A 16,573-nucleotide genomic window follows, 5' to 3' on the forward strand; every position below is an offset into this window, starting at 1 on the left:
ATTCGATTGCTTGGTTCGATTGATTGGTTGGTTGTGTGAGAACTGTAATGGTTTTTGCCCCATAGACCAAGATGGTATAATCTTGTGGCAGCTATAGCTGCTTCTTGCTGTATGTATAGGTCAAGGGGTGTAATGTTAAGGGCTATTTCCATTGCCATTGTTGGGGTTGTTTTCATACATCCAATAACTGAGGAGCACGCATTTACTTGATATAATCAATAAAACTATTTTTTTATATTTCTTATTTGATGATACATTTTTCTATCCTTACATAGTATAAAACAAAGGCGCTGTAGCTGTCTGTCCGTCCCTATGTATGCTTAAGTCTTTAAAACTACGCAACTGATTTTGAAGCGGTTTTTTTTTAATAAATAGAGTGATTTAAAATGGAGTTTTATATATATAATAGATTTACACACGAGCGAAGTCGGAGTGGGTAGATAGTAACATATATTTTTTATTTCCCATATATAATAAAATATTGGAATATTAGAAGAATATAAATATATTAAATATTAAATTAAAATATTTACGTATAATTAAAATAAACACTATTATTTTTAGATAGATAGATAGAATGTATTTTATCTATAACATACATTAAAGAAGATATCATCATCATCATCATCACCGCAGCCCGGAAGACGTCCACTTTTGGAAGATATAACAATATATTAAAGAACACATGTATAGTTATATTAAGGCGACCTTATTGCTGAAAACAATCTTTTCAAGACAACGTTTGGGAAACGGATTTCAATCGAATATGTAGCTAATAGCTAGCAAATAGGAGAAAAGTAAAAAATAACAAACATATATATATAAACTAGTTACTAGCCCCGGCTTCGCAAGGGTGCACATGTATTATATACATAAACCGCTTCAAAATCCGTTGCGTAGTTAAAGATTTAAGCATACATAGGGAAGGACAGACAGCGATAGCGACTTTGTTTTATAATATGTAGTGATAGTGATATAAATTAAAACGTACGTAATATATATTTATATACTTACTGCTTTTAAAATCGATCCTCTAATTTCGGATTAAACAAGTGGAGGAAAAAAAACTACACGTTTCTTGGAGGGAAAGGCTCTCAAGAGAAAAATCAAGTCCCATTTTCATGGACATCCCATTTTCATTGCAATTGTTGTCACCCTAGCGTATAGTTTACACTATACTCTAGAGAACTTAGAAGGGTTACGGTAAGGACTCCCAAGGGCTCTCCCACCAAGTGTTGAGGTACGAACTGCCCTCGAAGTGTGTTTAGATCTTATGGTTGGGAGTTATACGTTCAGTAATAGACTTAGAGTATTTGAATTTCAGATTGCATTTACCCTGTTGTTATATTAACGTTTGTATTTAAGATGAGCATGCATATGGAACTTAAATGACCTTCGATTATTTATTTTAAGGTCCTCTAGGATAGGGTTGTCAAAACCAGAAGCCTAAAATGTTTTTGATAAAGTTAAGAAATCTTTAAATTGTAAAGTATAATATCGAAGAAAATTATGGATTTCGTCTTACTTCCGATGGTCTCGGGTTCGATTCCTCCCACGGTACAAATATTTGTATTCACGAGTAGGATTGTTTGTATCGGTCTGGGTTTTAATGACCTTATATTCTTTATTTTAAGTTCTGCCAGGACTTAAAATAAAGAATATAGGGTTGTCAAAACCAGTTTAGGGTTTATCGGACAGGAATCCTAAAATATTTCTGATATAAAGTTAACAAGGAGATGATACCGATTAATATTTTAGGTTTCGTCTTACTTCTGATGATCGCGGGTTTGACTCTACATGTACAAATTTCCTCATATTCATCTTTTGTCCACCACCCTCCTGCAGGAGATAGGGTACTTTATCGGGGGTTTTACTATATAGGATATTTAGGATATTAGAAGTATAACGATGTGATGTATATAGCGACATGTTAGTTAAAACCGAATGCTAATTCGAGAAATGAAGAATTTTCTTCCATTTTTATTTATTGACTAATGGTGCGCTAATGGTTTACGCTGGCGGGGTACCAGTGAAGAATGATAAGATGAGCATGAGGTCAGGTCAGTTGGCACATCATGGAAAATTTACCAGAAATTTATTACAATGGTATATACGTGAAGATGGACATGTCCCGGGACATTGCTAGCAATTTACTAGTTAGTTTAGTTACTAACAATTCCCCCTTTCTTAAATTAGATTTTACTCCTGTGTTCATGCAAACCGTTTTACTCTAAATATCCCACGGGAACTGGGCTCACACAGGGGAGTACCTACGGGTTAGTTTGTAACTGAGCTCTCTTCATTAATTCAGCCAACTTTAATAATTATCCATGTGTCAGTCATACTGGGTATGGTACAAGTATATAGCGGAAAGCGTTTACTAAATGTAGTTTGAATAATTTTATGTGATGATTAGAGCAGCCAATATTTGGTCCCAATCTATGGCCTGTGAACAGTCCAAGCACTGCCAGAGTATCATTGCTTTGTCTTTCTCTTTATTACTAAGTTGGCAGTCCTTTATCAATAACGACTTAAGGAAAACTGAAATAAACGACTCGACGATCCGGGACAGATGTGCCTGATGAAGAAGGACTAGGAGAGCCGACCACAAATGAAATGGGGAAAGGTTAAGCAGAGAGAGAGAGAGAGAGAAGGAGAGAGCCTTACCTTTATCCCATTATTTTGGATCGGCGCAGTATGTCTTCTTTTCCACTGATCCCTATCGTCGTCATATCTCAGCTTACTCTCATTTAATACTTATCTTTCACACAATCCCTCCATTTTTTGTCGGTCATCCTTTCATTTTTTGCCTTCTCGCCATCGCTACCACAAAGCCTTAAGACCAAGGTTTATAACCAGTGCGTCCTACCTGTTATGACATACGGTGCCGAAACGTGGACACTGACGATACGACTGGTCCACCAACTCAAAGTCGCTCAACGAGCTATGGAAAGGGAAAGCTATGCTTGGATTTTCTCTGAGGGATCAAATCCGTAACGAAGTAATTCGCCAGAGAACTAGGGTCACCGACATAGCTCTTGGTATTTGCAAGGAAAGTGGTAGTGGGTGGTCATATCTGTCGTAGAAACGATGCTCACTGGAGTAGGCGCGTTCTAGAGTGGAGACCGCGAATTGGCAAACGTAGTGTAGGACGCCCCGCAGCTAGGTGGAGCGACGACATACGTAGGGTTGCGGGTAAAAAATGGAAGAGAAGGCCTGAAGATCGTGCCCAGTGGCGTACCTTGGGATAGGCCTATGTCTAGCAGTGGACTGCAGTGGGCTGATGATGATGATGATGATGATCCTTTCATTTTCCATACATCCACGTTCATGTTAAATATTTCTTTGAAACATGGTCATTTTTCAGTTTTCTCACTGTAGATTTTTGCTTGGAAATCGCTACCTCTTAAAAACTTGTACCACACAATTTTGTCTATGAGATATGGTAGCTACAAATCAGCTAGTCCTGAGTTCTGAGTATAACGAATTTGGAAGTTAAATTACTTACAAACTATTCATTTATGTGTTGCAATATAGCTTCCCAGTTTTGTTGTTCGAAAACTTGACCTTAGGGGAAGTGATTATTAGTCATGGGTCATCCCATGCATAGATATATAAGATTTCCATACAAGTTGAGGACTCTTTGAGGTCTCCCATGAAAGTATTATAATTAATTCTAGATTTGTATTAACAATAACCCGGTACAATTCACTAGTGGCCATCTAGTCCGAAGTTAGGCAGTGCTTGTGTTATAGGTACTAGGTAGAATATTTTTTTTTGTATATATTTTATATAAGAAACACCCAGACCAATAGAAACAATCAACAAATTATAATACTGTGCGAGCAATCAAACCCACGAACGTCGGAAGTAAGGCGGTATGCTAAACCGTTAGACCACCTTCTGTAGGACTGCAATTTATCCGGATAATTTTGTGCGTTTTTCCAGAAACTTCTTTGCGACGCTCAACCGCATTTTGAAGACGGCTTGACTGATTTTTATGAAATTTTATAAGCTTATTCAGAAGGTCTGAGATTCGGCTACTATCTATTTTTCATGCCCCTAAGTGACAAGGGTTACTTATAAATATTTTTTATTTTTTGAACATTTTTTTTATAATGTGACACTAAAATATACATACAACCCTAAATTTTCACCCTTCTATCGCCAACTCCTATTTTTACTATTGATTTTAATATATCGCGCGAAACAACGTTTGTGGGGTCAGCAAGTATTATATATATATATATGTATATATAATATACTATATTGTCTGTACCCAATTGTACTAACAGATAATATATTATTGTTGTAATGTTGGACAATACATCATACTTACAAATAGACGGGAGCCCCGACGTGTTGGATTATCGCTACCCATACAAACAATCTACGGGATTATGTTCATGGGGCCACGACACACGCTGACGCTGAAGCGGAAGCGGGAACTTATAGCGAAGATGTTTCGAACTAGCACGCTACATCGTGCGTCGTTTATAGACGTTGCGGCACCCTCAGATCAAAGTCGTGTCCGTCAGGGCGTTCAGCCGCAATCCGTGGGTTTGCAGTGCCATCTAGCATTAATTAGAAATTACAAACAGACAGTAAAATTAATTATTTTTAGTAATAATAACAATATCCCTGGACAATTCATAATGCCATCCAGTCTCTCGGTAAGCAGAGCTAGTGTTCTGGGTACTAGAAACTGATATAAATACTTAGATTTTTTTATAAATACGAGTACATACATATATAGACATGTTCTCTGTTGGAAGTATATACATCGCTTTATTTATTGTTAAGATTCAATAAAATTTTTTGATGTATTAAAAAAAACAACACGCAAGTTTCTCGGACATTCTTCTTGTGATGAGACAGCTTTGCAAATGAACGGTAGATTACAAAAATAATAATAATAATCTCATAACAATAATCTCAAGACAATTCACATAGCGCCATCTAGACCCAAGTTAAGCTAGCTAAAGCTTGTGTTATGGGTACTAGACAACTGATACAAATACAAACAATCATACTCATGAATACAAATGTTTGTACCGTGCGAGGAATCTCGCGACCTTCGGAAGTAAAGCAGTGTGCTTAGTGAGGCCGTACAATTTTTGATTGATTTTATTTAAAATATTAATATACACGAGTGATAACAAGAAATACTGAATCGCCACTTTCATGGCCCTCAAGACGTTCAAACATTCAGCAAATTGTTTCTCGTGTGGTCAAGTGACGTCGCGCGTCAACATGATGGAGGTCACGTCGTCACATTGTTGGTCCGTCGAGCCGGATAAAACATAAAACGCATGTAACATAACGAAACATGATGAGACAACTCTATTGTCGGATGAAAGGGATATTCCGGAATTATTCTGCAGCTTCCTTTGTATCGTTGCCTTCCCATTCAAATGTATATTGTAAGATCCTGCCGCGGAAAGGTCTCTGATACAATTAATGTTTATCAAATAAATGTACGTTTCCTTCCTTTTTATACCGGATTTACCTTTGTTGTGTTGTACGTTTGACATGATTGCAATGTTCATATTTTTATGCGATTACAATGGCAAATAAAATAGCGTGTTACTTTTTTTAAGATAATATATAATATATAGTCTTAACGGATTCTTAAATAAAAGGATTCTTGCAAAATATATATAACTAACTGTGCCCGCGACTTCGTCCGTGTGTTGTGTTGTGTGAATTGTATTCATTCAAAAATTTTGTTTGATTTTAATTAGCATTTATATTGAAAATAATTTATGCGGAGGAACGTGGATCATGTCTTATGGAAAGTGTATAATATGAATGTAGATGGATGTAAAGGGAGGGGACGCCCTAAGAAAAGATGGATGGATTGTGTGAAAGATGATATGAATAAAAGAAGAGTATGTTCAGATACGACGGCCGATAGAGATCAGTGGAAGAGAATGACATACTGCGCCGACCACAAATAATGAGATAAAGGCAAGGCAAGGCAAGGCAATGATGATTGAAAATTTAATAAAATACAAAATCACTCTTCTTTTATAGAGTCAAATAAAATGACGAGTCTCATAAACAAATATCAAATGCAACATTTATTAAGCTGTAATGAAAATATTTAATTTTCACGCTCACTGTGAATACATAGAATTAGCGTGTTTCGCTAAGAAATATTCTCAAAATTAAGGTAGCGAGTGAGCACGCTCTGATCTCATTTCCCTGTACGTTAGCGTTTATTTTCCGGAAAATTCCGGTTCGTACCGGCCGAGTACCGGTTCGTACCGGTGTGCGCATAAACTCCCGACGTGACAAGTGTGTACGTGACTTTAGTTGCTGGTAGTAGACTGGTAATAATTTTAGATATTTAAATACGCTTATCCTTAATAATATAGAACAAGTTATTGCTCTCTTTGGGTTATGAAGAAACAAGGGCTGTGAAAAAATTATATCGAGATTTCTTTGTGCAAGCTGACGGCCTCGGTGGTCTAGCGGTTTAGCACACCTATGGTCACGGGTTCGATTCCTCGGTGCAAACATTTGTATTCATGAGTATAATTGTTTGTATCGTTATGGATGTTTTCTATATATATTATGTATCAACACTTGTCTAATACCTATAACACCGTGGGACTAGATTGAGATGTATCTATTATCCAGGGATTTTTTTTTAATACGATGGTGGCAATCATGCATACGGCCCATCTGATGGTAAATGGTTACTGTAGCCTATGAACGCCTGAAACACCAGGGGTGTCACGTGCGCGTTGCCGACCCTTAAGAAACCTTAATATACCCTTCTTAAAAAACCCCATGCTGCAGTCTCGTGGTCTCTTGTTAATATCACAATTATTTTTATAATAGACGAATCTAAATATAATATAATAGAATCTAATTACTCACTCTCTAGGACATTTGTGATATTATAACACCTAGTAACGTAAATCGCGCGTGTTTTTATCTCGATTCCTTTGTGTATTAATCTATACATATAAATAAAATTAGACTGTCTGTTTGTAATATTAAAATACCTGTTTTTTACTACACACATATGAATTTAAATATGGTACATACAACAAAATATATTTTTTTTTAATTTTTGTCTGTCTGTCTGACTGTTTGTACCGGCTAATCTCCGAAATGGCTGGACCGATTTTGACCGGACTGATATTGGCAGGCAGCTGATGTAATAAGGAGTAACTTAGCCTAATTTTATTTTAAAAAAATAAAGTTAAATTCCACGCGAACAAAACTAAAAACTAGTTATTTAATAAATAAATCTACTGAATACATCATTTTATAATAGACTTAAATGTAAATATTATAGAATTGAATATCCCACGCACTACTTGTGATATATAACACCTAGTGACGTAAATTACGCGTCTTTTTATCTCGATTCCTTTGTGTATTAATAGAAAATAAATCGAATAACCTTTGTGCTCAGTGTTTGCACTGTGACAGTAATCAGAGGTAGAGAGCACCTCGCTCTACTTGCGTATCTTTATCTATACATATACCTAAATAAAATTGGAGTGTCTGTTTGTAATATTGAAATAAGCGTTTTTTACTACATGCATATGAATATATATACGGTACATATACCAAAATAATATTTTTTATAATTTTTGTCTGTCTGTCTGTCGGTCTGTTTGTTCGGGCTAATCTCTGAAATGGCTGGACCGATTTTGACGGGACTTTTTTTGGCAGGTAGCAGTAATAAGGAGTAACTCATGCTACTTTTTTTTTTAGAAAAATAAAGTTAAATTCCACGCGGACGAGGTCTCGGGAACAGCTAGTATAGTATAAAATGAAGCCACCGCCGCTGTCTGTACGTTTATATCTTTTAAATTACGCAACGGATTTTAATGCAGTTTTCAGCAATAGATAGAGTGATTCAAGAGGAAGGTTTACATATATGTATAACTCACACGGCTTCGTCTGCGTGGAATTTAAATTTAATTTTCTAAACTAAAAGTGGCCTAAGTTACTCCTTATTACATCAGCTATCTGCTAAAAAAAGTCCCGTCAAAATCGGTCCAGCCATTTCAGAGATTAGCCGGAACAAACAGACCGATAGACAGACGGACAAAAATTATAAAGAATGTTATTTTGGTGTATGTACCGTATCGTGTCATATGCATGTAGTATAAAATGGTTATTTCAATATTACAAACACATTCTAATTTTATTTATATGTATAGATATATGAGTGTTATACTATAAAGCAAGCCTAGGAAATTCAAAGATTTCTGCATGCAAAGCCGGGACGTGTCGCTAATCTTTACATAGTACGAGTATGAAACAAGTCTGTACTGTCTGTACGCTTATATCTTTGAAACTACGCAACGGATTTTTATGCAGTTTTCAGCAATAGATAGAGTGATTCAAGAGAAAGGTTTATATGTATAATACATGAGTGTTATATTATAGAGCAAGCCGAGAAATTGAAAGATTTCTAATGCATGCAATCCAAACAGGTCGCTGATTTTTACGTAATATAAAACAAAATGGCCGCCGCTGCCTGTTCGCTTATATATTTTGATTTTGTTACGCAACGGATTTTAATTTAATTTTTAATGTAGTTTTCAGTAATAAATAGAGTAATAGCAAAATTTCTTTATAATCTTCTACTTTCTATACTAGAACGGGTATCTAAAGATGCACTAGCAGGCTTCTACCAGATTTATCTCGTAGAAAGAGAAGAATTAGTGGTGAAGGTGAGTGGTGAGGTACGTCGGCAAATGGCCTTATACACAAAAGCATGTCTTCGAATAAAATCTTTATACAGTATAAAACAAAGTTATATTTGTATGTGTATTTGTATGTATGTACGTACGTGTATGTAGTTATTTTTATATATTTATTAATATTATGTATTATAGTTTATAAGTATATTCGCATATGTATTTATATTTAATGATATTAAAGTGATCTTAGTTTTATTTTAATTTTTAGATTTCAATTTCAATTTTTTTAATGCACCGTCTACATGAATCTCTGTTTGCCCAATGGTTGACTGGGAGAAAATGCCTCAAGGTGTTAAGTCCGGCATGTGCACCTTTCTTTATGTATTTGTGCATTGAAGTTTTAATAATTAAATAAATAAATGTAAAACTAAGTTACCGCAGCTGTCTGTTCGCTTATATCTCTTAAATTACTCAACGGATTTTAATGCAGTTTTCAGCAATAGATAGAGTGATTCAAGAGGAAGGTTTATATGTATAATACATAAGTGTTATAATATAGAGCAAGCCGAGAAATTGAAAGATTTCTAATGCATGCAATCCAAACAGGTCGCTGATTTTTACGTAATATAAAACAAAATGGCCGCCGCTGCCTGTTCGCTTATATATTTTGATTTTGTTACGCAACGGATTTTATGTAGTTTTCAGTAATAAATAGAGTAATAGCAAAATTTCTTTATAACCTTCTACTTTCTATACTAGAACGGGTATCTAAAGATGCACTAGCAGGCTTCTACCAAATTTATCTCGTAGAAAGAGAAGAATTAGTGGTGAAGGTGAGTGGTGAGGTACGTCGGCAAATGGCCTTATACCCAAAAGCATGCCTTCGAATCGAATGAATCGAATGAAAAAAATTACGAGCTGAGTTTCTTGTCAGTTCTTTCATCTCGATATCATTCCGAACTCGGTAGATTTGACATATCATAAGAGTCTGTAATAGACCTACATGAATAAAGATATTTTGAATTTGAATTTGAATTTGAATCTTAATAAAATCTTTATATAGTAAAAAACAAAATCACCGCCGCTGTTAGTACGCCTAGATCTATTAAATGGCGCAACGGATTTTAATGCAGTTTTCAGTAATAGACAGATCAATTCAAGAGGAATATTTATATGTATAATACATAAGTGTTATAATATAGAGCAAGTCGAGAAATTGAAAGATTTCTAATGCATGCAAAGCCAAACAGGTCGCTATTTTTTACGTAGTATAAAACAAAATGGCCGCCGCTGCCTGTTCACTTATATATTTTGAATTACGCAACGGATTTTAATGTAGTTTTCAGTAATAAATAGAGTAATTCAAGAGGAAGATTGTGTATAATAGTTGTACACCCGTGCAAAACCAGAGAGGGTAGCTAGTATAGTGTAAAACAAAATCCGCTGACTGAAGAATCGGTTGTTATCTATTTATACCCATTAAAGATAAGAGTTACTAGATTTTTTTTTTAATATTGTGACATAATTTTAGTATTTTTTTCACATTTTTTTATGATTTGGTATTCTTTATTCTATCAGTTGTCTAGTACCCATAACGCAATGCTTAGCTTGGGACTAGATGGCGCTGTGTAATTTGTCCTGGGTTAACATTATTACCAGTTTCTCCTCCTCATATACTTATTCTATTGAAGGCTAAAATAAATAGAGTTTATATACTATTTAATTTAATAAGGTTTCGTATATAAAACTTCACATCGTAGCGTTGCCTTTTAGAAATATAAGCAGATATAAAATCTTAAAACATACAGGTATAACCTAAGAAGGTGCAGTTTTATTTGGCTTCCAAGAATGAAACCCTAAAATGTTCAACTCAAACGAACAAACTATTCCTTCCTGTGCTCTGTTTGAAACAACCTCACTGGAACGCTACAAAGAAAGTTTCGAGACATATTTTGTTACTACTAGTAATATTTCAGTGACTCCAAAATTCCAATTTTGCAGAAATCGACTTTAAAACAGTATGCTTTAAAGTCGATTTTCAAAAATGTAGCATTTGAGTAAAGATATTTCGGTAGGCGTACGACATGCTGAAGTGATTCTGCATCAGAGGACAGAGAAACGACCTATGTATGACTGCTCTTGACTATTTGGAATTGAAGAAATTTTATCGATACACGTACCTGCGGGAATTGGTGTAGGTTAGAAGGAAAATATTGGACCGACTTCGAAAAAGGAGTTTTGAGTTTTTTTTAGTGACATAATAAAAGCTTATGTAATAATAACAAACTGGTTTTAATTGAATGCCGTTTAACTAAAGTGAGTAATTCGTTATAAGGTAATTGCGTAAGATTTTAGTAATCTACCAGAGTCTGTTCTAAATCTGCCTGAAAAAAGATTCAAATGTTGTTTAAAATAATTTCTCTGTAAAAGTGCTAGCTATAACATTTAAGACTTTGTAAATGATAGTAATGTTTTTTGTAGAAAAAAACTTAAAATTCACACCGCTGACAATATAAGCTGATTGCACTAGGAATGAGTGCGTAGCGGTTTCTATATTGATTATCATTGTGTAATTATTTATTTAAAATAACATCTATCAATAGAGTAATACACAAGTTTCTTGCTCTTCTTCTTGTAATGTTAAAAAAAACATTGACATGTATAATTTATAAATATATCATTAATACGAAATTGACATACTCATATTATAAATAATGTACTTACTTAATATTGACTAACGAATAATAACCAAAATTGACATCTGTTTTGTCTGTTGCATGTCAGAAATGACAAAATGTGATAAACTAATTCTGAATACCTTAAAAACCACATATGTACCAAATTTTAGGCAATAAATATTCATTTCCTTTCATTTCAATGAGTTTACGTTTCGAATGAGTGGTAGAATTAAAATCTTACTTAACTTGGGTTTTATGTATTTGTATGAGTTATGGGTAAGCTGAAGCTTGTATTATGGGTACTAGACCCATAACACGAGCTTTCGCTAGCTTAACTTGGGTCTAGATAGCGCTGTGTGAATGTACATTCATAGTCATAACGATATCACATGGCGTATGGCACTTGGGGGTAATGTACGTTTCTAATAGTGAAAGAATTTTCGAAATCGGATCAATAGAACCGGAGAGCACCAACAAACATACAAACTTTACCTCTTTATAATATTAGCCCAACTCTTGCTCTATAGTATCGGGAATAATGTACCTTTCTAACAGTGAGAGAATCTTTAAAATCGCAGCAGAAGAAACGGATTTTACCGTAAACAAACATACACTTTATATAATATAATATTAGTATATATACAGAGTAAAGAATCGTGGTCAACAAAGAAGTCATGATTTATCTGGTTTCCTGCCTCGTATTCCAAGCACGTAACTATAGGAATAAGAAATCCTAAATAAAGTATTTATATAATCTGATACTTTACATTCTGGTCACGAAGTGGCATTTCGCACGCAATATTAATTGTTAAAAATTTTTGTTTCACTAATTCTTACCCGACTTTATATAGACAGGTAATAATAATAAGACGTAAATGACAAAACATCTATCACGTAAATTAAAAGCTCACAATATATACACTCATTATTTCTTATATATTGTCATTGTTTGGTGATTTTTACCCGCAATGACAAGTCTATCACCCTATCAAAGGAAAAACGGAGATATATATTATACTATATGTCCCGGCAAACGTTGTTTTACCTTAAAATAAAAAAAAATTAGGGGTGGACTACCCCTAACATTTAGGGGGATGAAAAATAGATGTTGGCCGATTCTCAGACCTACTCAATACGCTCACAAAATTTCATGAGAATCCATCAAGCCGATTCGGAGGAGTATGGGAACGAAAACTGTGATTTGAGAATTTTATATATAAGATATACATAAAAAAAACAATAATCACTACATAAAACAAAGTCGCTGTCGCTGTCTGTCCGTCATTATGTATGCTTAAATCTTTAAAACTACGCAACGGATTTTTAGGTGTTTTTTTTAACAGATAGAGTGATTCTAGAGGAAGGTTTATATGTATAATACATGTACATCCGGGCGAAGCCGGGACAGGTAGCTAGTAATAATAATAATCTTGGGACATGACGACCTCGGTGGTACAGCGGTCTAGCACACCGCTTTCCATCCGATGGTCGCGGGTTCGATTCCTCGCACGGCACAAACATTTGTATTCATGAGTATGATTGATTTGTCTGGGTGTTTTCTATGTATAATATGTATGTATGTACAAAAAAAAATATCTATGTATTTGTATCAGTTATCTAGTACCCATAACACAAGCTTTAGCTAGCTTAACTTAGGTCTAGATGGCGCTGTGTGAATTGTCCTGAGATTATTATTATTATCTTGGGACATATAGTAATATAAACCTTCCTTTTAAATCACTATATCTATTGTTGAAAACTCCATTAAATACATTTGGCAATTTAAAAAATATAAGTGAACAGACAACGATGGCGATTTACAATTATTGAAACTATTATTTATATTTAGTTACTTGAAGTGCCCGCGATTTTACCCACTTTAAATTTCTATATAAAATATAGTCTATTAAATATTGTAACGGGTGAAAACTGTGATTGGTACAGTTTATGCTGTAAATAATATAAATGACGTAGTGGAGTAACTTGAAACAGTCATGCTCGCTATAAAGTTCAAACTTGTGGCGGCGTGGTGGGCCGGGTCGATGTGCTCCCTCTAATATGGTTGAGTGCAATGATGGCTGGCTCATCCGTCATACTCGTGAACGGGTGCTGCTTGTGGGGACTGGTCTGTTCAGGTTGCGTACACTGATTAGATTTTTTTTTTTTTTTTCAATAGCATATGCTGGTGGTCACTCTATTCTCCCAAATTTGAATTTAAAATAAAATTGTATTATTGTAAATATGTACAACAGTAAAAAAAATACGAGCTGTTTCTTGTCAGTTCATCTCATCTCGAAATCATTCCGAACTGACGGTAGATTTCACGTATCATAAGAGTCAGTAATAGACCTATATGAATAAAGATATTTTGAATTTGAATTTGAGTCTACGTGTTATTCAGACGTATAAGCTATATATCAGAAAAGTTTCATCAAAATGCGTTCAGTAGTTTTTCCGTGAAGGAGTAACAAACATCAATATTTACAAACTTTCGCATTTATAATATGAATAAGATTGAAGTTCAGTTACTTTTAATAATTTATAGTAGTAGAAAGTAATATACAAATATTACAAAAAATTGCAGGTTAATAAATTATCTCGACTCTCAATATATAGCAAGAATAAGTTTATTTGCGGACAACGTTATAATTTCTTTTTCATACTGCTTTCTTGATATATGATAGCGTAGCAGCTTTTGTATTGATTGCCGCATGCATCCTCATGTAAAGTGCGAATACTGTAACTACCATATAGTAATTTTAAGTAGCTATGACGAGGTCGAGTGGAGTGAGTAGTCATGCTTACTAAAATATCCAGATATGTAGCGGTGTGGTGGACCGGGTCTTTGGGCTCCCTAAAATATGGTCGAGCGCAGTGATGGCTGGCTCATCCGTCATACTCGTGAACGAGTGCTGCTTGTAGGGACTGGTCTGCTCTTATCACTACGACTGATTTAATCTTATTGTGTTTTTATATTTGAACCTAAATAAATTAGTGCTGGTTGGTAGTTTGTATTCACACGTTTCGACTTGTAAAATGTGAACTTACAAGGACTGTTTAAAACAGCGACTAACAAGTTTCTTGCTTATTCTTCTTATGATGAGACGGTTTCCCGAATGAGCGGTAGATTAAAAAAAAATTGTTGACTATTCAAGTGTGCTTAAATGAAGTTTATTTGAAAAAATGATTTTTTATTCTATTCTATTTATAAGACACAGTTACGTAAGTACAGTAAGACAAATTCAATATTGTCTACTAAGCACTGCTGTGTCTAAACTGTGTCACATAAATGCAATTATTATTTTCATGTATCTAGGTAACTGTGTCCCATACTATTCTATTCTATTAGAATAGTTAAAAATATATTTTTTTTGTTGTTACAGGTTGACCGCTAGGACGGTGAGCGGCGACAGCTTGATGGGGCGGTGACGCAGCATGCGCCGAGTGCCGCTCGCCGCTGTACTGCGGCTGCTCTTGCTGGCAGGTGAGTACTAACAATTAGTTAGGTTCAATTAGTTTAGTAATGTTTCTTAACAGTTTAGTAAGGCTTCCAAAACAGTAAACCCGGCGGTTATTGCCCTCGAAGTTGATGCCGGGACCCCGAGGCCCCAATCTTCATCTCTCTAGAGGTGCGGATGACCAGTGTATATAGTTAGTTCCCGTGACTGCTGCCCACGTGTATGCTGTGGTAATAGAATAGTGTAGAAAATTCTTTATCCAAATAAATTAAAATTTAATGATAATACGATGATAGTATTATCTGTAAGTAATTTAGTACTTGTGACGTTCTGTCCAAGATTATACATATTACTAGCTTTGGCCCGCGGCTTCGCTCGTGTTAATTTATCCCCTTAGGGATGGAATTTATCAAAATCCTTTCTTAGGGGATGCCTACGTCATAGTAGCTTTATGCATGCAAAGTCTCAGCCTGATCGGTTTAAGATTGACAGAGTTTCATATAAACTTTCATCCCCTATTTTATCCTTTTTGGGGATAGAATTAATCAAAATCCTTTCTTAGTGGTTGCCTACGTCATAACATCTACCTGCATGACAAATTTCAGCCCAATCCGTCCAGTGGTTTGGGCTGTGCGTTGATAGATCACTATGTCAGTCACCTTTGAGTTATATATATTTAAACTTGTAATTTTATTTTGCTTAGTAAACTGAACTTCAATGTTAATATCGACTTATGTATGTTGACGATATGTATGTATGTTGACGACTTCGGTGGTCTAGCGGTCTAGCACACCACTTTACGACCGATGGTCGCGTGTTCGATTCCTCGCACGGCACAAACATTCGTGTTCATAAGTATGATTGTTTGTATCAGTCTGGGTATTTTCTATGTATAATATGTATGTATTTACAAAAAAATATCTATGTATATGTATCAGTTATCTAGTACTCATAACACAAGCTTTAACTAGCTTAACTTGGGTCTAGATGGCGCTGCGTGAATTGTCCTGAGATTATTATTATTATTATTAATATCATTTAAATTAAATAATGTAATACAATAATATTTTCACAAAGTGCCTCTAAATCTTTTTATTTATGGCAATATAGCGTCACAGCATCTAATTTATGTAAACATTATGACACTAGGCATCAATTATAAGAAGACCTCCCACTTTTCAGCGTTTATTCAGTGGTTTAAGGAAATTTTAAGAAGAAAATGAGGGAGTAGAGATCGAATTGCGTTGGCGGTAATACAAGCGTCGGCAGTAGGGTTACCAAATCGTTTTTATTGTAACGGGACAGACTTTCAAGAATGTTTAAAAATACTGATTTTAATTTTAATGAAGGTCAAATAGATTTTAATGTATTTTTTGTTTTTTTCTTCTTGTTGTTTACAGTATATAAATTCATATTCATAGCTACACAAGTAAGAGAGAATAACCATGATATTAATCAAAAACAAAGAGAAGTGAAGCAAAAACTTTGTTGTCCTTTTTACGGAAATTACGCGGACCGAGGAGTATGAAATTTAGTACGCGTATAGTTTATATAGACGTGAAGTGCAGAATGCTATTATTCTTTTTAAATCATGCATAAAAAATACATCAAATCAATAAAAAAACATTACACACACTACCATTTACCAGAGTTTCAAATTAGGTTACAAAAAACATTACTACGGATGTATGTACTTTGTATGTATGTATGATTGTAAATATATTCTTATATGTGTATATATAAGATTATAAAAATTTTTGGA

The 16,573-nt window shown here is 34.6% G+C and overlaps 1 protein-coding gene across 1 annotated transcript in view; it reads left to right on the plus strand.

The window, feature by feature from the left end:
- LOC131850878 (uncharacterized) overlaps positions 1-16,573 on the plus strand; it is a 359,653-nt gene that overhangs the window by 295,201 nt on the left and 47,879 nt on the right. The window contains exon 6 of the mRNA XM_059201259.1: positions 14,737-14,837. Coding sequence (XP_059057242.1) covers positions 14,789-14,837 — 49 coding nt within the window. The 5' untranslated portion in view covers positions 14,737-14,788. The remainder of the gene's footprint in view (positions 1-14,736; positions 14,838-16,573) is intronic.

Source organism: Achroia grisella, unplaced genomic scaffold (assembly GCF_030625045.1).
Source record: "Achroia grisella isolate CSIRO2021 unplaced genomic scaffold, CSIRO_AGI_Agris_v1 utg780, whole genome shotgun sequence".
Classification (NCBI taxonomy): domain Eukaryota; kingdom Metazoa; phylum Arthropoda; class Insecta; order Lepidoptera; family Pyralidae; genus Achroia; species Achroia grisella.